Consider the following 24,440-nt stretch of genomic DNA (forward strand, 5'->3'; position numbering starts at 1 on the left):
ATGCTCTCTCTCACTGTCTTTCTCTCTCTCAAATAAATAAATAAAATGTTTAAAAAAAAAGTATTAATTGCTTGCAGATCTGTTTACTCCACTATTGTCTCTCTTCCTACCATGAACTTATTATTTACTTGAGTACTTTCAAAAGTACAAAACAACAAGGAATTTCTGCAGGGGTTAAAGTAGGCACTGGATTACCAAAACAAACTTCCCCAAAGTTTGAAGACCTGTGATCATTGGGAGGCAATATGTGTCTTGCTTTGAACTTGGCTACATCCACCATGAAAACAGTCCTAAAGAGTGCCTAGAAGAGAAAGCTGTACAGGTAAGTTTTATAGACCTTCATGGAAACAGATAAACTGGGGAGGAATTAAACTGTTTCAGAGAAGAGATAAAGAGGTAAAGCTACCCATTTCATTTTTTGAGGTTAGTGTAATTTTGTTACAAAAACAGAAGGATGATAGAAGAAAATGAAAGGCTAATCACATTTCTGAATATGGATGTGAAAATTCTAGATGAAATATTAGCAAATTAAATGTATCATTATATTAAAAGGCAAAACAAAACATTATGACCAGATGGTTTTTTTTTTTAAATAATTGTATGCAAGGATGGTTCAATATCAGGAAATCCACCACTGACATAATCCAGCATATTAATTTTTAAGGTGGTATGGTCATATAATTTTCTTAATAAGTTCAAAAGAAAATATTAGATGGAATTTAATATTTAGTCTGATTAAAACTTTCTTTTTACCAAACTAGAGATAAAAGGGAACTTCCTTAACCCAAAGTTAAGCCAACCCCCCCCTGTGATAGCTATCATACTTAATACTAAAACTGTGGACCCATTCCCTCTAATGTTAGGAACAGGGCATAGTGCCTACTGTCATCTTACTATTTAGTAATAAATTGGAGTTTCTGGTGAATGCCAGAAAAAAATAAAGATACAGATAGAAAAGAGAGGACATAGCTGTCTATATTTGAAGAAGATGTGGTTATTCATAGAAAATTTAAGAGAATTGACAAAGTATTACAGCCAATAATGGAGTTCAGTGATTTTGTGGTTGAACTGTATGAAATTAACATTTCTTTGTAGGTAAAAATGGTCAAATATCAGTTGTTTTTATATGATTCAATCCAATATAAAAGTTAGTCATATCAATAGCTATTTATTAAGTGTATATTTTTAAAAAGATCCCATTCACATAGCCATAAAAAACTGTCAAGTATCTGGGAAATATCTAAATAAGAAATATGTTAGTCCTTATGAAGGAAACATATTGCAAGACTTGAATAAATGAGAGATACCATGTTCATGGATGGAAAGACTTAACTATCATAAAGAGGTTACTTTTCCCCGAATAAGGTTTTATTTTATTTTTAAAATTTCTAAGTTTTACTTAAGTAGTTTCTACACCGAACATGGGGCTTGAACTCATGACCCTGAGATCAAGAGCCACACATGCTGTTCTGACTGAGCCAGCAAGGCGCCCCTCCTCAAATAAGGTTTTGATTTAAAGCAATACCAATTAAAAACTCAAAGGATTTTTCTTTTAAGATTTTTTTTTTAATTTATTTGACAGACAGATCACAAGTAGGCAGAGAGGCAGGCAGAGAGAGACAGGAGGAGGAGGCAGGCTCCCTGCTGAGCAGAGAGCCCGACTCGGGACTCAATCCCAGGACCCTGAGATCACCACCTGAGCCGAAGGCAGGGGCTTCAACCACTGAGCCACCCAAGTGCCCCTCAAAGGATTTTTAAAAATAATTTTGCAAGCTTATCCTAAATTTCATATGGTAAAGCGGGGAAAAAAGGCTAAGGCTGCATTGAAAGAGAATTGAAGAGCAGTGGTACAGAATGGCAAGATTTGCAGAACTTGTCTCTGTAGTAATCTGAACAGTATGGTCTTGCTAAGGGACTAGTCAGATAAGCTGGCTGAAGGGAATAGGAAAATAAATCCAGATGTATTTTAATAACCTAAGTGTAAAACTTTAAATCTTTCAGAAGATACTATAAAGAGAATATCTTTATTACCTTGAATTAAGAAAGGATTTCATAAAATATAAAATCCTAAATTGCATCATATGATTGCATTAACTGAATCTTATTCAGGACAAAAAATACCTTAAACAAAAGACAAGCAGCAGACTAAGAGAGGGTATCCAGAATATATAAAGAACTCATTACATAAAAGACAACGCGATCCAAAAGTAGGCAAAGGTTAGTTGATCTCTTGAAATACGTAATGCCTGTTACTTTATTTCTGCCAATATTAGATATATATATCTGTTGATAGCACCTTCAAATCAGTTTAGGTTTTGTTTTTTGTTTTTGTTTTTATTTTTGTTTTTTGGTGAGTATAGTGATAGAAATTTATTAAGTGAAGATCCAAAAAAAGCTCTCAAAAGTGAGAGGGGTCCTGATGGGATTGCCAACAACTACCTTTAGGGTTGGTTTTTTGGGGGGAGGGGGCGGCTAGGGTTGGTCTTTTATAGACGCTAACTAGAGACTTAAATCCTTTTAACATCTCTACTGATAGCACTATTGAGCAAGGACTAGTGATAACACCTTCAATGGCCCACCTCCCCCAGTAGGATCTCATTATTCTTTGTTGTTCTCTTTGTTGGTCTCAGGTGATTATCATAAAAGACACCCCACTCCCCACACCTAGGGCAGAGTGGTCCTAAGGCAGGGTGGTCTGGTTTGTCCCCATATCTCTGGTTTCCCCACACCTCCACATTTTTGGGATTTCTGTGAGCCTGATCACATAGCCCCCTCTCTATCTCTAGCCGCCCTCTCTATCTCTGTCCCTTACTCATTCTTCCCCCTGGAATAGTAACCCTAACTACCGTTAGGGAATGGGACGATGACAGCTCTGGCTGCTTCCTGCTGAAATGGGGTGGCAGGCTGTATGGCAGTTAGAATCTATCCAGGGGTTGGTCCAGGAGCTTGTGGTATGGCTCCAGGGGGGGTCATGATGGGCAGCAAATGGTACATGCACCAGCACATGCAAAGGGATAAAAATAAAACAAGTATGAGGCCCCAAATTATGATCCCATCCCTTTGATAAGATCCCTAGTTAGCAATTTTGTCAAATAGATCAGTGGATATCTTGATCTTTTTTTTTTTTTTTAGATTATTTATTTATTTATTTGACAGACAGAAATCAGAAGTAGGCAGAGAGGCAGGCAGAGAGAGAGGATGAAGCAATTTCCCCGCTGAGCAGAGAGTCTGATGCGGGGCTCGATCCCAGGACCCTGGGATCATGACCTGAGCCGAAGGCAGAGGCTTTAACCCACTGAGCCACCCAGGCGCCCCGATATCTTGATCTTAATAGATCACAAATGTCCCTAATTGGGACCCCTTGTAGGAGCTAACTATAATGTTAGAACACATGTGAGGAAATATTTCACATCCCAAATGGTGTAGCAATAGTACAGTTAATAGTGGCACAGTTCTTGAGAAGTCCTTCTCTGACTTCATTCAGTTGTTGGCTTGAATGCATCCAGTGCCTGGATACTATAATTTAGAGTCCTGTAGATATGGGTGGATTCCTCTTCACGAGGTCCCCAAAGTAACCTGGGGTTCCTGCACCCTTTGGTGGAAGTAATCCCAGATTTCGGCACCAAAATGGTGCGGGAGAGCTAGGTTCTTGTCTCACAGAATCGAAGAATGTATCTCGCGGACAAAAGCAAATGAGTAAAGTGATTGAAGTTTATTAAGTGAAGATACAGAAAAAGCTCTCAAGAGTGAGAGGGGTTCCTAAGGGGTTGCGCAAAGCAGTTTTGCTCTTACTGGTAAGTTCTCATGTGAGTATATGTTTTCTTGAGTTCACAAAAGAGAACAAAAATAGTCAATAGTTATTTGAAAAGATGTTCAACATTAGGCTAGTAATTAAGCAAATGAAAACTGAAACAATGAGATATTTCACATTAGATTGTAAAAATCTAAAGTTCTGACAGTAGTCAGTCACATTTGGTGAAGAGCCAGCTTTGAAATCTGTCTCACAGCTCAGCCATGTACCAACAATGTGACCTTGGAAAGGTTTCTTCTCCTCTCCAAGCCTTTTTATTTCTATTCTTTTTAAAATGAATTTAAAATCACTTACCTCATCAAGTTGTCAGGAAGAATCGATGTGCATTAAGTTTTAGAACAGTGCCTGGATATAATAATGTCCAAGAAATTATAGTTCAATTATTTCTAATGCAAGTTAATTATAAAACTACTAGGAAGTATCTAGAAATTTTATCCATGTCCTACTTAGAGAGATCTTAGAGAACTACCCCTGAAATTGCCAGCTAGCTTTTTGCTAGCCCTCGCAGATGGCCTTACCGTGGTGAAGTCATAACTAGGGTTTAAGACCCTAACTCTAAAGGTTCAGAACCTCAATTTTGTGAGAACAGGATATGGTGTCTAGTTTCTTGGGAACTGACTTAATGTGGCCAAAACAATTAGAATATTCATTTATAGTGAGAAATATAACTGTTAAGCATACTAGTATTTGAACTTAGTTATTACATTCTCTCCTTGAAGGTAAGCCGCATGGAAAATCAATTTTAGTTTTCTGTGCAAGCAATTAATGCAAAGGAAGCCTGCTGAATGTTTTTCATGATTAATGGTATCTGGCCTTCATCTGGTATCACCAGGCGCAAGTAGTTTTATTTACAAACTGGGGGCTTGTTCCCTTATGCCATGTAGAAAGAGCACTGTTTCATGATTCCTCTGAGGATGCTCCCTCTTACCTGTGGTCTCTAGTCTGTGGTCAGGCATAGGCTCATATGTCTAGGATAGTCATATTCTCCCTAGCTCTCTGAGGTTATACCTGAGTCACTTTGATTGGGTGTGGGGGGCCCCAGAACTCCATAGTCACTCAGACCTCAGCGTTTGGGTATTTTTAACAGATGGATTATTGTGTTTACTACTCCCCGCCCCCTTTCTAACGTTAATCTCAGAAGACAAATCCTTGTCTGCTCTTTTGGAGACATTTTACATTATTATCATGTGAGAACGGAAAGTTCCTTATTCCTTTTATTTTTAAAGATTGATTTATTTGAGAGAGAGAAAGTGCGTGTGCATGGGGTGGGGGAAGGGGAGAAGGAGAGAGTGTCAAGCAGACTCATGTGGAGCACAGAGCCCAACACAGGGCTTGATTTCATGACCCTGAGTTGAAACTAAGAGTTGGACACTTAACTGACTGTGCCATCCAGGTGCCCCAAAAGTTCCTTATTTCTTTTTATTTTTCCTTTTTTTTTTCCTTCTTGTTTCTTTTTTGTTTGTTTGTTTGTTTTTAAAGATTTTATTCATTTATTTGACAGAGAGAGATCACAAGTAGACGGAGAGGCAGGCAGAGAGAGAGAGAGAGAGAGGGAAGCAGGCTTCTTGCTGAGCAGAGAGCCTGATGCGGGACTCGATCCCAGGACCCTGAGATCATGACCTGAGCCGAAGGCAGCAGCTTAACCCACTGAGCCACCCAGGCGCCCTTCCTTCTTGTTTCTTGAACCTACTCAATGACATCAACACCTTAATGGACCTGCCCTCCTTCCTATTAAGGTCCAGGGCATATCTGGAACTTTGTGAGGTATTTTCTTTACCAGCCCTGAAGAGCTGGACTCTAATTGGAATTAGTAAAGCATTAAATAGTTTTTTAGTGTTGGTTGGTCTCTTGGAATATTATTTATTTTGCTTCTGCCAATATTAGATATTTTTTATTGATAGTTCCTTCTAAGCAGTTTAGTTATTAGTTTGGGTAGGTTCCCATGTGAGTTCCCGTGTGAGTGGTAGGTATAGTGATGGTATGGACATTTTGATAAATTTGCTGTAGCTGAGTTAGGTGGTTTGATGGGCACTTTATTTACCCTTGGCTATAGCCTATTAGTGACCATGAACTTAAAAATAACAACCTGAAAGGGCACCTGGGTGACTCAGTTGGTTAAGTGTTTAACTCTTTATTTATTTATTTATTTATTTATTTAAGATTTTTTTTTTTTTTTTTTTTAAATTTGACAGAGAGAGATCACAGGCAGGCAGAGAGAGAGAGGAAGGGAAGCAGGCTCCCTGCTGAGCAGAGAGCCCGATGCGGGGCTCGATCCCAGGACCCTGGGATCATGACCTGAGCCGAAGGCAGAAGCTTAACCCACTGAGCCACCCAGGCGCCCCTAAGTGTTTAACTCTTGATTTCATCTCAGGGTCTCAAGATCGAGCCCCATGTCAGGCTCTGTGCTGGATGTGAAGCCTGCTTAAGATTCTCTCTTCCTCTCCCTTTGCCCTTCCCCCCTAAAAAATAATAAAAATGAAAAACTAAAAAACAAACTGAAGTTTACTAAGAAGTCAGGCTCAGACAACACATCTTCAGAAATGAAAGGTTTAACTTTAGAATAATTGCTTTTCTAGTTATTCGTATGTATTAAAAGCTAATGAATTGCATACGTCCATTGTTTCATTATACTTCACTGATCTAATTTGGTGGTTATGTACAATGTTCAGTGCAGTTACCACAGGCAACATGGGAGGGTTGCTGGAAAAAATTATGAAGTTGTGAGGCTTATTTTTTGTGTTCTTATATATTTTGTTTCAGAGCCCTCCCTCCTTGGTGTCCATTACCCCTTATGGCTCAAGTCTGCCTTCATTGGGTCTCAAGCAGTGATTCAGACTTTCTCTCCCTCTTTAGTTTCTTCCTCACTCTATTTATCCGCACAGCACCGTGTCCCTCAGAGCTCTGCTTTCCACTTCCTGCTATGGTAAATTAATCTGCACTTAGGTGTTAGCCACTGATTGGCTTTGTGTGTTTCTCTTATAAGATTCTATATTTGCCTTTATTGAGGATATCACTGTCTTAATCCAAAAGGTAGAACTCACAGCAGAATAGGAGGGCTGGCATCTTTAAAATAAGAGCAGAGGTGGCTGGAATTTGTGGGATTTAAACTACATGAAGTTCATTGCCTGGGTGTGCATTGGCCCTCTTTTCTCTTGTGTCTGCTTACTATAGTTGAGTTCCCAGAAGCACTTCTGCTTTATTCTTATACGAGAGATGAGGGTTCATGCACAGTTCATGTCTTTGAAAAGCCTTCTATGCCTTATTTGAAAGAAGGCCTCTTTTATATTTTTGCCATGCAGCACACTCTGTGGGACCTGTAAATATTCAATGGGCATACCCCTACTGGAGAGGGAGCAGAGACTGATTCTGCTTCTTTCATCCAACTGCATTTTATGGTGCTATGGGTTTGTTTCTAACATCTTAATTGGACTTTTACTTTCCTTGCATTGTGTTGCTTAAAGGTCTTAAAGACCCAAGAAAAATAGATATTAGAAAAAAACCTTTAATTTGCTTGGGGAAAATAGTGATTTTTCTCATTTTTAATATAAAAGAATCATCTAATTTCTTGTTTAAGAGTATTTTTTTCCAAATGCCTTATTAAACGAAACTGTCTGGATAAAATCAAGATCAGAAAACCAATTACTGTCAGCTGCTCAGTTAGCCAGCCCAACTTTAGGCCCTGTGGAGGCAAAAATAACTGTTCTCAGGGATAGGTGATAAGGTGGCCAAGTGAGCCAGGACTTTGCTTAGAAGCATGCACTTTCAGAGTGCAGTTACATGGCCATTTTATTTGAGCCTCCCTCAAGAACAACTTCTGAAGGAGATACTATTGCCTACCAATTTGATTTTACAGACTGAGAAACGGGCTATTGTGTGGCTTTTGTACTTGGAGCAGGATGTAGGAGGGTCCTCCTCCATTTACCCGATTGCCTTCACCGCCCCCTAGCGCACGCTCACGCTCACACTCCTTCAGAGAGGTTGGTCCGTTGTGGAGGGAGGTAGTTTGCTGACCAGTAAACTGGAATACTGTGAGGAGCTATTCCATGAAGGAAGGAAAGATCTCTTGAGAGTTCGGAAAGACAAGAGACTGCCCACGGAAATCACTTCTACAGACAAATTTCGGTAGTGGCCCCTGGGGAAGTAAAGTGGAAATGACCTTGGTACTTTGGCTGATAGGAAATTTCACATGATTGACACTTGCCCCATGAAGGCTCTGCTATGTTGCTGCTCTGCAGTAAGCCAGAGAGGTCTGGACTTGGCTAGTCCTAAGCTTCTGGAGAGGGATTGTGGGGGTGGGGATGGGAGTCCCTGTGCAATGATAAGTGCTACTAGAATATAATTCCTTAGGTTCTTCGTATACCATAAATATCACTTGACTACCTGTCTCCACATCTTCTTTTCTAATGAAAACATGATAAACCATGGATGCTCTGTGCTTATCTTCAGTCATCCTGCTAATGCCTGAATTTTTAAGACTGTTGAAAACAGTCTCCTCAGTGCTGTTTCTTTTTAAAAATAGATAACACATGATTTCTTTTCCCCAAAAGGTACAAAGGTTGGTAACTGAGTCTCCTCTCCATCTCCACCCGCAGCTTGCCACCACAGGGTGTGTGGTGTTACCAGTTTCTAGTTTAACCTCTTAATGCACATGGACGGGGTAGGTTGTATGAGTATAGTTATTTTTTAAAACAGTCATGATGGTATATTATATACACCATTCTGCCCCTTTGGTTTTTTTTTTTTCACATACTGTATTTGGAATTGTTGTGCAAATAGGTCTGCCTCTTTATAAAACAAAGCAAAATGAAAAACAACTGATGGTTTCCATTGTATGGCCCATTTATAATTTATTTAATTGGTTCTCCATTAAAGCACCAGAGTGTTCTCTTTGCAGCTTCCAGTTTTCTCCTTTTGTATGTATGTAACAAATACCCCTTTGTATTTGGCCCTTCTTTCTAGACATTTGTCTTCTTTGCTCTTGAAATAAAGTGCTTAAAAATTGTGTCTCCACTCATGCAAAATATGATGGGCCTTTGTCCTGAAAGATGTGCTTTGGTGTATTGACGGGGAAGGCCTGGAACTAAATATACTGCTATCATTTTAAGAAACAGGGCATTAGGAAGAGGAAGTTCCCATTTCTTGGAACAGCCACTGAAATAACCAACACTGGCATCTAATCCTGACAATCCATTTGCAAATTCTAGTCAGATTTATTTTCCATTCACAGAAATTGTTCTTTTTTTTCCTCTACAGGCAGTTCCTCCCGTATATATGTGTCTTCCATACAAATGGCCATGTGTGGAAAGCCCTCTTCAGCCACGTGGGGGAGTGGGAGGAGGGAGATTTCCCAATTTCACTGCCTGGGCTGCAGCTGGGAGAGCAATTCTTGGCATTTCAAGTTGAAACTTTGAATTAATTTTCTCAAAATAATACATGTGGTCGTTAGCTTTCCCTCCTGGTAGCGCTAGTATTCTAGTACTACACTGGAGATACACGATGGGCTTTCACTGGCCCATGTGCTATTTATAACATTGTTTCTCTGAGAAGACAATTCCAAAGTCTCAACTGGGAGACAACCTGTTGGTTGATGTTTATGTGAATATTGTTATTCACATGTTATTCACATGATGTTATTGTGAATATTGGATTGGATCCATGTGACCAAATGTTGCTTTGCCAAACATCCTGTGGCCTGGGAGTAACCTGTGTGCCTGGGGTCAGAGAATTGTGCTACTGTTTGCTAAGACCACAGTGAGCCTTAGGAAGGTACAAGAGGAGCTCCTTGACACCTGGATGATCAGAGTTAGTGAGGAAGAAACAGAACTATGAAAAAATGAGGGTTTTTCTTTTCCAATAAAGGAAGAAGTTTCAGGGAGAAAACATTAGACCAAACAAGAGCATTTCTACAGACTGACTAAAGTGGCTTTGTGACCCCAAAAGACAGAGATACTCAGGAAGTTCTTATGGGCAAAAAATCTGGTAGAGTTATTGAAAGCAACTTTGGGGGGCCTGCAGAGAGATTCTAAAGGGTATATTTGAAGCCCAGACCAAAGGGTATTTTGCCAGCCATCTTCTGTGACTAAATGCTGCTGAGAAAAACTACTGCTTTGATTTGGTGCATTCATGTGGGGAGGGTGCATTTCAAACTAGATATGATGGTAAAATGATGATAGAGATAAAAAGTGTCCCAGAGGGGCGCCTGGGTGGCTCAGTGGGTTAAAGCCTCTGCTTTCAGCTCGGGTCATGATCCCGGAGTCCTGGGATCGAGCCCCACATCGGGCTCTTTGCTTGGCAGGGAGTCTGCTTCCCGCCCCCCCCTCTGCCTGCCTCTCTGCCTACTTGTGATCTCTGTCTGTCGAATAAATAAATAAAAATCTTAAAAAAAAAAAAAGTGTCCCAGAACTTCTCTAATTTGTGATAGGTTTGTATCAAGGTTTTCTTTTGCTACCAGAGAGTATATTCTTTATTGTCTTAAAATAATTTTAAAAATATTTATTTATTTTGAGAGACAGAGAGAGCGCATGCATGAGAGAGCACTATCAGAGGGGAGGGGTGGAGGGAGAGGGAGAAACAGAATCCCCACTGAGCTGAGAGCTCGGTGCAGGACTCTTATCCCAGGAACCCGGAGTCATGACCTTGACTGAGCCACCCAGGTGTCCCTGTCTTAAAACAATTTTTTGGAACTTTGTAAGCATACCCTAACAAAGGTTCGACAATTATGAATGGTTTGACATCACCCAGCTTCACCAACTATGAATGGTTTGACAGTGTTTCATCTGTCTTCGTGCCACTTTCCCCCTCCCAGAATAATTTAAAGCAGATTCCGTACATCATAATATTTCACCTATAGATACTTGAGATATCTCTAACATATAAAGACTAAAAAAAAAATATAACCACCATACCAGTGTCACATTAAACTAATAATGTTTTCTAATACTTAGTCTGTGTTTAAATTTCTCCAGTTGTGGTGGAGAGGGAAGGATTACAAAGAGGCATGAAGAAATTTGAGGGGTGATGGATGTGCTCATGCTTTTGATGGTGGTGATTTTATAAGCATATACCACATTTCAAAAACTTAACCAAATTATATACTTTAAATGTGTGCAGTTTATTGTATGGGACTTAAACCTCAATGAAACTGTTAAAAAACATAGTGATATAGGTAGAGGCAGACAATATTTTAAAACATTTTTTCCCAGTTGTCTGAAAAACATCTTTTTATAGTTGGTTCGTTGAAATCAGGATTTAAATATGAACCACACACTGAGTGTGGTTGACATGTCTGTGGGTTTCCTGTAGTCTATAGTAGTTCCATCCCCTCACCCCCTTTTTTGCTTTATGCTATGTATCTGCTAAAGACTTTAGATCATTGATCCTGTAGCATTTGCCACACTGGGATTTGGTAATCTGGCTAATTGGAGCCTTGTGTAGTAGCGTGTTCTGTCTCCCACATTTCTCATACCCTGGTAGTTAGATCCAAATGCTTCACTGGACTCAGGTTCAGTTCATTCAGCCAGAGTACCTTATAGGTGATGCTGCTGTGAACCCCTTACTGCATCCTATTGGCATGTAGCGTGTAGTGCGCAATTGTCCTGCTTTTAGTGTGAAACTGATCAATGAATCAGGTGTTTTCCACTTTACCCATCCCTGATAAAAGTTTCCTGTTAGCTTTCGTGTAGTATAAGGAGCCGCTGCTTCACTGCATTATTTCAGCAGGGGCAAATTGCTCACTGGGTGTGTGTTTGTGTAATTTTTAATAGCTCTACTAAGGTGTAAACAATAAACTGCACATATTTAAAGGGCATAATCTGAGACGTTCTGGCATACATATATACTTTGATGTATGTATACATTTTTGATGATTGACTGCCTTGCTGCTATGGAGAACCTAGTGTTTTTGAGGCACACTGCAGGGACAAACCAGGATTCCTGTGGTCAGATTTTCAAAGGTTAACTCTGATTCTCTCTGTGGTTGCAACAGAAATTTTCCATATGGAAAGAGTAGAAGTAGAAGAGTAGAAGAGGGAGCCTTTAGTTTGGACCTTGCTTTCACACGAGCCCATCAAGTAGACCATGCCAAAACAACACCAGGTTGTAGCAACTAAGGCCTCTTTGATCAGGAGGTAGCATAAATTACTAAGCTCTGAATTAGACTTGTTTAATGAGTACACAGCTGACCTGGTTATGCTCTACTCTTGGCTGCCACTTTTTTTTTTTTTTTAAATATTTATTTGATAGAGATCACAAGTAGAGAGGTAGGCAGAGAGGGGGAGGGGAAGCAGGCTCCCCGCTGAACAGAGAGCCCAATGTGGGGCTCGATCCCAGGACCCTGAGGTCATGATCTGAACCGAAGGCAGAGGCTTAACCCACTGAGCCACCCAGGCGCCCCCACCCTTTTTTTAAAATTTTATTTATTTGAGAGGAGAGAGAGCACAAGAGAGGGGAGAGGCAGAGGGAGAAGCAGACTCCGCTGAGCAGAGAGGCGATGTGGGGCTTGATCTCAGGACCCTGGGATCATGACCTGAGCTGAAGGCAGATGCTTAGTGACTGAGCCACCCAGGCGCCCCTTGACTGCCACTTCTCTGTGGAGTCACACGTAACATTTTTAAGAGCGCATGTGCGCTCATGTGTGTTTTCCCTGTGGATTCAGAATTTCTTGTGAGCCCACTTTTTTGGCCACCTTGTGGCCAGTCTACTATAGTCCTGAACAAGGGATTGAGCTTTAGGCACAGACCTCTTTGGCAATAGTATTAAGCTAATCAGTCAAAAAGTCTGATCTGTCAAAGGCCAGCTAGCTTAGCTTTGTTCCACAGATGGCATCTCTTTAACCCCCATCAGTCATCTTTTCTATCTTGAGCACCTGGAGACCTGGGTGAAATTGTATGTATCTCAGTCATGATCGTTACAGCTACCAAATGAACAAACAAAAAGCTCAAAACCACCTAGGTGGTTCAGTGGGTTAAGCCTCTGCCTTTGGCTCAGGTCGTGATCTCGGGGTCCTGGGATCGAGCCCCGAATCAGGCTCTCTGCTCAGCAGGGAGCCTGCTTCCCCCTCCTTCTCTGCCTACCTCTCTGCTTCTTTGTGATCTCTCTCCCTCTCTCTCTCTGTCAAATAAATAAAATCTTTTTTTAAAAACTCAAAACACATTCAATAGCTTCATCTTGCAAATACTATTAATAGTAGTATACATAATGTAGGTATCAGAATGTGAAAATTCAACCTGAGATGGAGACTGCAATGAAATCGAAGGATTTTATGTTCAAAGTGCTTTTGTGGGACTCCGAATATACCAAAAATTGTTGAGTAGTATGGGTTTTTAAAAAATATTTTATTTAATTTGAGAGAGAGGGAGAGAGGGAGAGTATGTGTGTGTGTGCATGCGAGAAGGGTGGAGAGAGAGGGAGAGAGAAAATCCCAAGCAGATTTCCGGCTGAGTGTGGAGCCCCACATGGGGCACGATCTCACGACCCGAGACCATGGCTGAGCCGAAACCAAGAGTCAGATGCTTAACTGACTAAGCCACCCAGGTGCCCCGAGTTCTAGATTTTAATGGTATTTAAGCTATATCAATAAAGTACTTCATAGAAAGTATTTGTGAAAATTAAAATACAGGATAGAAATGATACTCAACATTCTAGGAATAGGTGAAATCACTAAGAGGAGAGCTGAGGGCAAAATCTTAAGGAAAGCATACATTTTAAGGAAGACAGAGACACGAAAACAGGGAAGGTGTGATTTCAGACGTGGGAAGAAAACCAGAGAACAGTAGCCGAAAATTCAGGCTAATGAACTTAGCTATAAGGAAATTGCCAATAACCTTTGCAAAAATAGTTTCCATGAAATGAATGTGTTAAGGAGTGAGCTGTGAGGAAGGTGATGCAGCTGCACATTATGTTGCCAGAAGTAAAGTGGGCAGAAGGAGGAAGAGCCTAACAACAGTGTCAGTGATCATCTAGAGGCAGGGCGAACTTTTGTCTGTATGTCTCTCTTTCTCTGTCTAGACAGGAGGGACTTGAGCATGTGTGTACTTGGAGAGAAAGGTGAACGAGCAGAGCATTTGTTCCTTCATTGTTGTGCTGTCTTTGTCATTTCCCTGCTGGGCCACAGGCACAGCCCCTCCCCTGGGCAAAGCAGCGCTGTGGGCCCAGCCCAGAGCTCCCTAGATGAACGCAACTCCTTTCTAATCCAAGAAGGCAGGTTCTAATGCCAGTGAGACAGACATTACTACATGGGCATAACCTGCAATCTGCTGTCACCCACAATTACACAATCACTCCTGAACACCAGGACTTGATGGCCGAGGCCAGGTGAGCAGTGACGTAGCTCACAAGGCTCGGGCATGCCCGGTACAGCAGCATACCATTACCTGTGGCCAAGAGCCTCTGCTGCTTCACCCGCCATCCATCCCAGCTCTGGGGTCAGAGAGCTAAAGAACCCATTTAGTCAGAGCCTCTGAAACCCTCTCAGAGAGTTCTGCCTCCCTGGGAATCTCTGAGCCATGCTCTGACCTATAAATTACCCTCCTCCCCCCCTTTCCCTGCCACCCCCACATTCCTGGAGAATGGGAGAGGTGGGTAGGGGAGTGGCAGTATGTGGGGACACTCCACCTACTTAGCCACATCCCCACACATACACTGTTTTAGCAAAGGGCTTCTGAACACTATCTTTGACTAACCTCATCCCTCTCATGCTCTGCTGTGACTTTTTCTTATTTTGTGTTTATTGTTTTTGTCTTATTTTTATTTTAGCCACCTAAAAATTCAAAAGGCTGGTTATATTGTATTTATAATACAGCCTTTTAGAGCCCTGCATAATTCTCTAGGATGTAGCATTCTTCCCTTTGGGTTATTAACTATGTCTTTCATCTTTTCCTTCATTGTATATTGATATTAAATTATATTTTCCAATATCTTTTGGAAATAAAATGTTAGCTGAAAATAAAATTCATTTTTAATACTTATTTATAAAAATGTATTCACTATGCCTTTTCAAGCAATCTTTGTAAGTTTTGTGGTACATGCAGGTCAGGGTACATTTAGTAAGTTGAAGGGTTAATATATCCTGTGCTGTCGCATATGGCAGTGAGCAGAATCGCAGATGTTGATGATACCACGTAATTAGTATTCTTTTATGTAAATGAAGGCTGTCAGCATGTTACCATAGTGTCTACTCTCTCTGAAGCTGGAATTTATGCCACTTGGTCTCACCAAGACCAGGCAGGATTATTCCACTGTCCTTAGTTAAGAACTGAAAAGAAATCAATATTATGAGAGAAAAGAAATGGAAATCTCCCCAAAGGAGATTATTTTTTTCCTGTTTGGTTTTTGTTGATTTCTCCCCCAGAAGTTTTATTCTGATGATGCAGTTACACATTTAGGATCAGCTAAGAAATTTGCTACAGGAGAACAATTGGACTAGTCCAATTAAAAGACAATCATATTTTTAAACTATAGATTCTTGAAAGATGATTGTAATATTCAGTCATCTCATACAGAGACTTTTTAAAAAATGGGATAAGTCTAGAAGTTTCTTAGCAGAACAAAAGGCATGAATTGAAGATTTCATTACCTTTTAATTTAATATTTAGTGATACTAACTATAGTAAAATACTTTTAAATAGTGATTATGTCTTTTAGCTCCATTTGAGTCGTATTTTTAAAATGAAATTATGGTAATTAAAGAAGCTAAAGCTAATATTTTGTCAAGTTTACCCCATATGCAGATCACCCCAGGGTGTACAAGACAGTCATTGAAAGTTGCTGATCTGCTTAATGATGGAGAACTGTTAAGGCACTTCTTGTTCTTTGCCAGTCATGCTGCAAGTTCATCTCTTGGATATTGGGTACTTGTCACCCTGGATGATGTCTGTTTTAAGTGGAAATGTTAGGACTCTTATGAGCTTTGGGAATTATGAGGGGAAAAAAGGTGTACATGTCAGAAAATGTAAAATGGAATTCTTTATGCCTGTGGGTGTTAGGCCTTGTTTTTAAATAAAGTGGTCAGAGTATATATGAGAGGTAAGTTAAACATTGTCTTTCTTGAACTAAGTATACTTGAATTATGTTTTCTTTATTCTTTATTTTGTATGTTGGTTAAAGGGGCTTTTTTGTGTGTCACTTTGGGGTGGTTTCCATTTTGTGATCTGGATACGTTTTTTCTTTAGAGAAACTAGTCTGCCTAGCTTAAATCACTGTGGTGAGGTGCAAAGTAGCCCCATGTTTTCCTGAATGGATTTACTCTGCCATATGGCAGGTTAGTGAGTCACCACGACAGATTTGTAATGGGAAAAGGGCTGTGCAGGAAGGGATGTGCGTGATCAGCAGACTTATAGATCAGAAAATGAAATCGGAAGAAAGAATTTCCAGAGTGCCCTTTCCATTTGATAGCTCTCCACGGAGAGGGTGTGGAATGGTTTTTTAGTGTTTTTCTATTTTGGCTTTTGGTCGTTGCAGCATATTTTTTCTAGCACAGGAGTTGATCTTGCAAGGCATCAGTGTTCTGGGTGTTGTGTCGCTGTGTTCCTGTTCACAGAGATAGTCTCTTTATAGGATTTGAAGCTGTGCTGTGTTTCATGTGATAAGATCTCAGTAACAATTAAATTCCTGAAGACACATCAAGGCTCAGCTAAAATGGGGATTTGCCAGGTTTTGAGTCATAAGAAGAAGCTATTCAGATACAATTCAGCAAGTGCCGAATCTTCTGAGGGAAAGAAAACAAAAGGAAAAGCCAAGTGAGCTAAAGATCATATGTCCTGGGGTATTTAAGTCTGTGCTATCCAGTATTGCAGCCACTATGCACATGCAGCCACTATTTAAATTTAAATTAAGTAGAATTACATAAATTTAAAAGTTCAGTCCCTCAGTCTCACTAGCCACATTTCAAGTACTCAGGCACACAAGGCTAGTTAATATGGTATTAAGCAACACAGATAAATTATATTTCCCTCATTGCAGAAAGTTCTATTGGACAATGTTAGCCAAAGTGGAAGATTTTTTTTAAAAGGTTTTATTTATTTATTTGACAGATCACAAGTAGGCAGAGAGGAAGGCGGGGGTGGGGGGGGGAAGCAGGCTCCCCACTGAGCACAGAGAGCCTGATGCGGGGCTTGATCCCAGGACCCTGAGATCATGACCTGAGCCAACGTCAGAGGCTCAACCCATTGAGCCACCCAGGCACCTAAAGTAGAAGATTTTGAGAAAGAAAATTCTTTCTTTGGTTTCCATGAGGACACCTTCATTCCTAAATAATTTATTGGATTAGTGCAGTGTTTCTAAGGTTTTTAATGTATAGGTGGGTCATCTGTAGGGCTTATTTAAAATAGAGATTTGAGACCCCTCCCCAGAGTCTCATTCATCAGGTTTGGAGTTGTGACCAGAAATCTGTACATAATTATCCTAGGGAATTCTGATGCTGGTAAGTGGCTCAGGAACTACATTTTTTAAAATAGTAAGTGAGAAACTTGGGAATTGCCAGTCTCTTGATTCTTTCCCCCTTCATTCTTCCATTACTGACTTTCATTTGTGTCCCCAGTAATTGGTTGTAAGCATCATATGTAGCCAACTTGAGCTCTTGATTGGTAGTAAGTAGCAAAAAGAAAATTCAGTTATTTACCATCTCATCTTTTAATGTATATGTGTTTTAATTTGGCTGTGCCCCATAAAAAGTAAACAAATGGTTATTTCAGTACCATTCTGGACTGTGTGGGAAGGTAATTCTGATAGAACGCCTTTGACCACTAAGAGTTGAGCACCCACAAAATTATAAAGGAGTAAAAAAAGAAATATAACACATGGTCTTCTCTCTGAAGATGATATCTAGTTTGGAAATGGATAAATACATCCAGAGAGCTGACCTAAAAGGGCACTTAGTAACAAATCAATAATTTGAAAAATAATGTAGGAAAAACTAAATCCTGAAAGAACTCAATGGAAGAGCATGATCTAATCTGATTGAAAACCATCTAGGTTGCTTCCTTTGTATGATTTTAAAGGTTTCTTATCTAGCGACTTGGCCTTTGCCAATCTGGAATGGGCAATAAAAAATGGGAAGGATCTCTAATTTGGTCCCGTGGTATAGTTGTGAGGGTTTTGGCAATAGTACCAGGCCAAAAAGGGCATCTGGAAACCAACTAAAGGGACTACTCACAGTGTAGTGGATTTAAAACTTCTCTGGGTGACTCCATAATCATGGAACTTCATTTGCTCATAGAAATGAAAGTGGAGAAGAAATGGGGGTGAAGGAAGTTCACTTTATAAGAGGAACTATCTTTAGGGAATTTCAAATACTGGTACTGGGGGGAAAAAAACTGTCAAGTTTCCAAAGAATAAAAAGTTTTCTTTTAAAATAATCGTCTAGCCTCTTCTTGGAGAAACTGCTCCTTAGGCTATCTGAGGAACAACATTAGAAGCAATGTTAGGAAGACAGGAAAGAAAAGGGAAAAGAGCTCAATATGTTGTTACCTTTTTATTTTTTTTAAAGATTTTATTAATTTAAGAGAGAGGCAGTGAGAGAGAGCATGAGCGAGGAGAAGGTCAGAGGGAGAAGCAGACTCCCCATGGAGCTGGGAACCCGATGCGGACTCGATCCGGGGACTCCGGAATCATGACCTGAGCCGAAGGCAGTCGTCCAACCAACTGAGCCACCCAGGCATCCCTGTTGTTATCTTTTTAAAAAAGCATTTTCACATATATAATCTGGAAGATTTGCTTTTTTTTTTTTCCTTTTGGCTTGATAGTTTGGTTAAACCAGTAGCCACTCCACCACTTGTCCTAAAAGTCAGATCTAATTCTGTACTTACCTATACTTTCAGTAAAGAAAGTAAACCTTTTCCCACCCTTTTTACAAGACGTACATTTTCTTTTCACATTATCTTAGTCCCTCAGGGTTGCTATAACAGAAATACCATAGACTGAGTGGCTTATAAATAGCAAACATTTCTCACAGTTTGGAGGCTGGGATGTCCAAGATCATGGCTCCAGATTCCATGTCTGGTAAGGACTTCCTGGTTTGTGACCATAACGTTGGCTTTTTGTTGTGTCTTTACATGGGTGAAAGGTGAGGGAACTGTTTTATAAATCCCATTAGTGAAGGCTCATCCCATGAGGGTCAACCCGTTCTTGACCTAATCATCTCCCAAAGGCTTCATCTCTCAGTGCCATTGCCGGGTGTGTGTGTGTGTGTGTGATATATTTTAGCATATGAAAGGGGGTACACAAACATTCAACCATAGTAGACCTATAAAATGGTATTTAGATTGGAGCACTTGGCAGGTTCAGTTGGTAGAACATGTGACTCTTGATCTAGGGCTTGTGAGTTTGAACTCCACATTGGGCATAGAGCCTACTTAAAAAAATTGTTTAGATTGAGGCTCACACACTACCTCCTTAGGGTGTTTGGATTCAAGAAAAAAAATGATACTTTGTACTGTAGAGGACTTTCTCTTTCTTACCTTTATCTTATCCTGTTACCTTTGCTTTGAAGTACATTGAAACGGACCTAAGATTGACTTTTTGAGGGTCTTCATCTCTCACTGGTGTACAAAACATGTCTCTTCTGCCCTCTGTCCCTTTGTGCATACAACTAGGATCTTGATTAGTACAAGATATAGAGGCTTTCACTTCCAGGACATCATCAGTTCAGAGATGGTTCAGAATACAAGTTTCCTTCCCCTGGTGGCCAGTTGGGTGCAGTATGAACTAAGGGTAATGCCATTTCCTCAGGAATACCAGTTAGCCTCGCATAAAAATTAGCTGATATTCAAGAATTAGTACAGGCTTAGAAAATGTAAAGATTCAACTTGGTGCTAAGCCCTCCCCCCCAGTATTTCTTTCTTACTTTGTCTTTTTTAACCTCCTTCCAATGGAACCAATTTTGAATTAAAATGTAATGAGCATTAAATTGAAAATGGCAGTTGCAAGCCTTTTCCTGGGAAAATATTTTGCTGAAAGCTCTCTCTCTCTCTTTCCGGGGGCTCTGTCATGCCAGGTTGAAAGAGCGGAGCCTTCTCTGAGACATGGATAGATGCAAACATGTCGGGCGGTTGCGGCTCGCCCAGGACCACTCCATCCTGAACCCGCAGAAGTGGTGCTGCCGGGAGTGCGCCACCACCGAGTCCGTGTGGGCTTGTCTCAAGTGCTCCCACGTGGCCTGCGGCCGCTACATCGAAGATCACGCCCTGAAACACTTTGAGGAGACCGGGCACCCGCTAGCCATGGAGGTCCGGGATCTGTACGTGTTCTGTTACCTGTGCAAGGACTACGTGCTCAACGACAACCCGGAGGGGGACCTGAAGCTGCTCAGAAGCTCCCTGCTGGCGGTCAGGGGCCAGAAGCAGGACCCGCCGCTGAGGCGCGGCCGGACGCTGCGGTCCATGGCCGCCGGCGAGGATGCCGTCCCGCCGCAGCGCGCTCCTCAGGGACAGCCGCAGATGCTCACGGCTCTGTGGTACCGGCGCCAGCGCCTGCTGGCCAAGACGCTGCGACATTGGTTCGAGAAGAGCTCCCGCGGCCAGGCGAAGCTGGAGCAGCGGCGGCAGGAGGAGGCGCTGGAGCGCAAGAAGGAGGAGGCGCGGCAGCGGCGGCGCGAGGTGAAGCGGAGGCTGCTGGAGGAGCTGGCCAGCTCCCCTCCGCGCAAGAGCGCGCGCCTGCTGCTGCACGCCCCGCGCGCCGCCGACGCCCCGCGCCCCGCCTCACCGCGCGCGCCCGCCGGGGGCCGCCCGCCGCCGCGCCGCGCGCCCGCCATGGCGCCGGGCGTCACGGGCCTGCGCAACCTGGGCAACACCTGCTACATGAACTCCATCCTGCAGGTGCTCAGCCACCTCCAGAAGTTCCGCGAATGTTTTCTGAACCTCGACCCTTCCCAGACCCAGCAGCTGTTTCCCAAGGCCCCCAACGGGAAGGCTCCGCTCTCCGGCAGGCCGGCCGGCAGCTCCGCCACCGAGCTGTCGGCCAGGAGCGAGGGGGCCGACGCGTGCGAGCGGGAGGGTCTCTGCTTCAATGGCGGGGCCTCCATCAGCAGGAGCCTAGAACTCATCCAGAACAAGGAGCCGAGCTCGAAGCACATTTCCCTCTGTCACGAACTGCACACCCTTTTCCGAGTCATGTGGTCCGGAAAGTGGGCCCTGGTGTCGCCCTTCGCCATGCTTCACTCCGTGTGGAGCCTGATCCCCGCCTTCCGCGGCTATGACCAGCAGGATGCGCAGGAGTTCTTGTGCGAGCTGCTGCACAAAGTGCAGCAGGAACTCGAGTCCGAGGGCACCACGCGCCGGATCCTCATCCCCTTCTCCCAGAGGAAGCTCACCAAACAGGTCTTAAAGGTGGTGAACACCATATTCCACGGGCAGCTACTCAGTCAGGTAGGTTGCCCCGCCCATCACATGGCAGGGAGTCTTACTGGTTAGTTGGGGCTTCCCTGAGTGCCTCTGCCAGGTTATTGGACGGATGAAGAGAGCCAGCATTTGCCGTCATGATGCGTGTCAGAGGGTGGCCATTGTACCTTCGGTTGTGCTGTGTGCTCTTATGGCCTTGGTGAACTTGCCTCCTCTGGGCAGATCTTTAGTTGAATTTGCCATATCGCGTCATTTTCAGTGAATGTCTTTAACCTTTAATGACAGTATTGGTGATATAATCTCATTGTTATAATTAACAATCTGTTGCTGGCATGCCATCTTTGATCAATTTTAGGAAATTGAACAGTTTGCCTATAACCTTGGTTTCACAGTAGTTTGAAAGAGCCTTCTTCCTTCCAGAACATTCTCTACATACAGGGAAAGGAGATGGCTAGGAGGCTGCCAAAGGCCTAAGCAAGCCCCCCTTCTATTCCCCATTACCTCTCATTTGCTGTATCATAGGCCATGTAAGGACATAAAAAAAGACTCTTGGGTAAGACTTTGTGGAAATCTGCAGAAAGAATCTTTACAGTTAAAAAGGTGGGCAAGGTAATGGATTCAAGTAAAACCTCCACATTATGTTACAGAGGTTTGTGTCTCATATAAGGATACTGCCAGAAACAAGGGCAAAAAAGAGAGGCAAGTTGGAGTGGGTAGAAGCAGCAAGGTTTGGATGAGGAAGGAATGACGACAAGAGGAACAGATAAGGATCTGCTAATTCTCTATCTCGGACTGATCTGAGAATGGTCCCATGATAACCCAGTCTGTACTGCCGCAGCACTGAATGGTAGAGCATGCTTTAGGAAAGAAGAGAGAAAGGGGTAGGTAATAATCTCTGTGCTGTGTGATTTTCCAGTTCCAGCTAGCATCATAATTAGAAATGTATACTGACAGTAATATGCTCTAATGCTCTTAAGGTTACATTTATTATTTTAATATTATAATTAAAATTTTTTTGAAAACTATACACTTAGTTTTGGTAAGTTATGTGTTTTGTATAAATCGAGCAAAAATGTATGTGGGAAGCATGGAGGTTATGTAACCTGTAAATCAATTTTTTCATTCTAGGTCACATGTGTATCATGCAATTACAAATCCAATACCATTGAGCCCTTTTGGGATCTGTCCCTGGAATTCCCTGAACGGTATCACTGCATAGAAAAGGGGTTTGTCCCTTTGAATCAGACAGAGTGCCTGCTCACTGAAATGCTGGCCAAGTTCACAGAGACAGAGGCCCTGGAAGGGAGAATCTACGCTTGTGACCAGTGTAACAGTGAGTGCTGGGGGGGTAGAAGTGGAGAGGGAGAGGGAGAGGGGAAACATGCATCTGGACTGTCAGTGTAAGGTGCTGTTTTTGCCCTTTTAGTCCAAAGTAACACTGATAATATTGAGTGGTTCTAAAGCATCTTTAAAAAATTTTTTTCTCCCATTTTCCTGAAAACAAGCGTGTGGACATTATTTGTTCTAAAACAAAACAAAACCTAAGAGTTGGGCTTCCTTTGACTCCTGCTGTGATTGACATTAGTTCTTATCTTGGGAGGCATTTGCAAGTGTGGGTTCTGAAATGAGCCTCTAAGAATGTGAGTGCTTAGCTTTGTAGTGCTACAAGGTCCTGATTAAATTCATGAATATTGATCTGACAGTTTTTATTTCATCTGAAGTCAGGTAGCATTGCTTGTTTGAGGGTTACAGTATCAGAAACATGTGCCTTGTACTCTATTTGCAGATTTCAAGCCTGTCAGAATCGATGCTATAGATTGGTATGAGACGAGGAAGGCAAGCCAGAAGGTGCATCCGCTTCATGGTTACTTTCTGCATTTGTTTCTTCACATGCCTTCACATGCCATGCATCTGGGGAAGGTCGTAAGACAGTATTTCTCTGTCACGGCTTTCATTTTAAAGTGGAACTCTTTCCACATGGTTATGTAGGTACCTTATGCAGAGCTCCTTCTGTCTTGCCACACTACCACTTAGTGCGTTTGCTAACCCAGCACGGACAGAGGAAATGCAGAACAAATACCTGGAAGTTCGAATTTGGGTTTGGAAACTAAAATTAATGGATTGTATAGATGTCTTGAGATCAATTTGCACCCATAAAATAGTTGGGACTACAAGTTTTGAGAACCACAATTTTATGATAACCCTTATTAAAATATTTGCATATATGGTCTTTTAAAATAGTGAACTCTGGAAAACCTATTGTCCTTGAAGAGGCAGGACAAAAACAAAAAATCATGCTTGATATTATTCTCCCATTTTTAAACAAAATTTGATATGGTGTACTTGGTTAACTACAGAGTCACCTACCCTGTTCCTTATCGAGATATAAAGGTTGTGACTTAAATTACCTTATTAGAACAGTATCTGTTTGTTTTTCTTAAGGTAGTGATTCCTAAAGCTTTTTACTTGTGAGGAACAGAAGGATGTTAAGGCTTTAACTCCCATCATTCTCGGATAAGGCGGAAGAAGGAGGAAATACTTTTATTTATTTTTGCAAGAAAGGATTATTTTTCTGGTTGCCAGATGTGCGAATGTATCAGGATTTCTCTAGGCAAGCTCAAATAGTAGGGAAGGAAAGCTATGGCAAAAGGTACGAGATGCATTGTTGTAATGTGCTTGTGAAGTTTAAAAACTATCAGGCTTCTACCTCTCCACATGGCCAGCTTAATCAAATGGAGACAGAACTGATCAATCTCAGTTGAATCAGTAATTTCTTTTTCTTTGTGAATTTCATTTTAGGGAAACAAAGCCGATTCTGTATTGTCTTCATCTTAGCTCACAGACTCCCTCTACTGAGAGTGGCAGTCACTTGCCAGGGTTCCCAGGCGGCACTGCAATAGTTTCTGAAAATCTGTTGGGGAATTAGAATGTAAAAGAAGGCCAGGCACCCCTCTGAATTTTCTTTCTGTTCTTGCCCCACATATCATGACCACCAGCCCTACTGAAATGTTCTCTGGCACACTCATCTGTTACAGCCTGCTATGAGAACCAGCAGCCCCATGTCTATTGTCCCAGGGAGCCCTGTGAAGCATCATTTGGCTGTGATTTGCTGCCTTTCATGAGTGGTATAGATAGGACTTAGATGTCAAGCCCTTCAGACACTGAGACCATGATATCTCAAAGATAATTAGCAGGCACCACAGAGGACCACTAGTTTTATATTCCCATCCATTCACCAGTCTAATTAATATAAAAACCGAGCAGTTGTCAGTAAATGGGTATAGAGGCTTCCCATGGAA

At 41.8% G+C, this 24,440-nt stretch overlaps 1 protein-coding gene across 4 annotated transcripts in view; it reads left to right on the forward strand.

The window, feature by feature from the left end:
• Positions 1-24,440, forward strand: part of USP49 (ubiquitin specific peptidase 49) — a 63,365-nt gene that overhangs the window by 29,207 nt on the left and 9,718 nt on the right. For 2 of the 4 annotated variants that reach the window (XM_047734343.1, XM_047734342.1), the window contains exons 1-2: positions 19,828-21,168; positions 22,270-22,474. In XM_047734343.1, the coding sequence (XP_047590299.1) occupies positions 19,828-21,168; positions 22,270-22,474 (1,546 nt within the window). Of the gene's footprint in view, positions 1-11,966; positions 11,980-19,799; positions 21,169-22,269; positions 22,475-24,440 lie in introns of those variants that run through there. The other 2 variants (XM_047734341.1, XM_047734340.1) reach the window with 2 other exon arrangements.

The sequence above is a fragment of the Lutra lutra genome, chromosome 6, assembly GCF_902655055.1.
Source record: "Lutra lutra chromosome 6, mLutLut1.2, whole genome shotgun sequence".
NCBI lineage: Eukaryota > Metazoa > Chordata > Mammalia > Carnivora > Mustelidae > Lutra > Lutra lutra.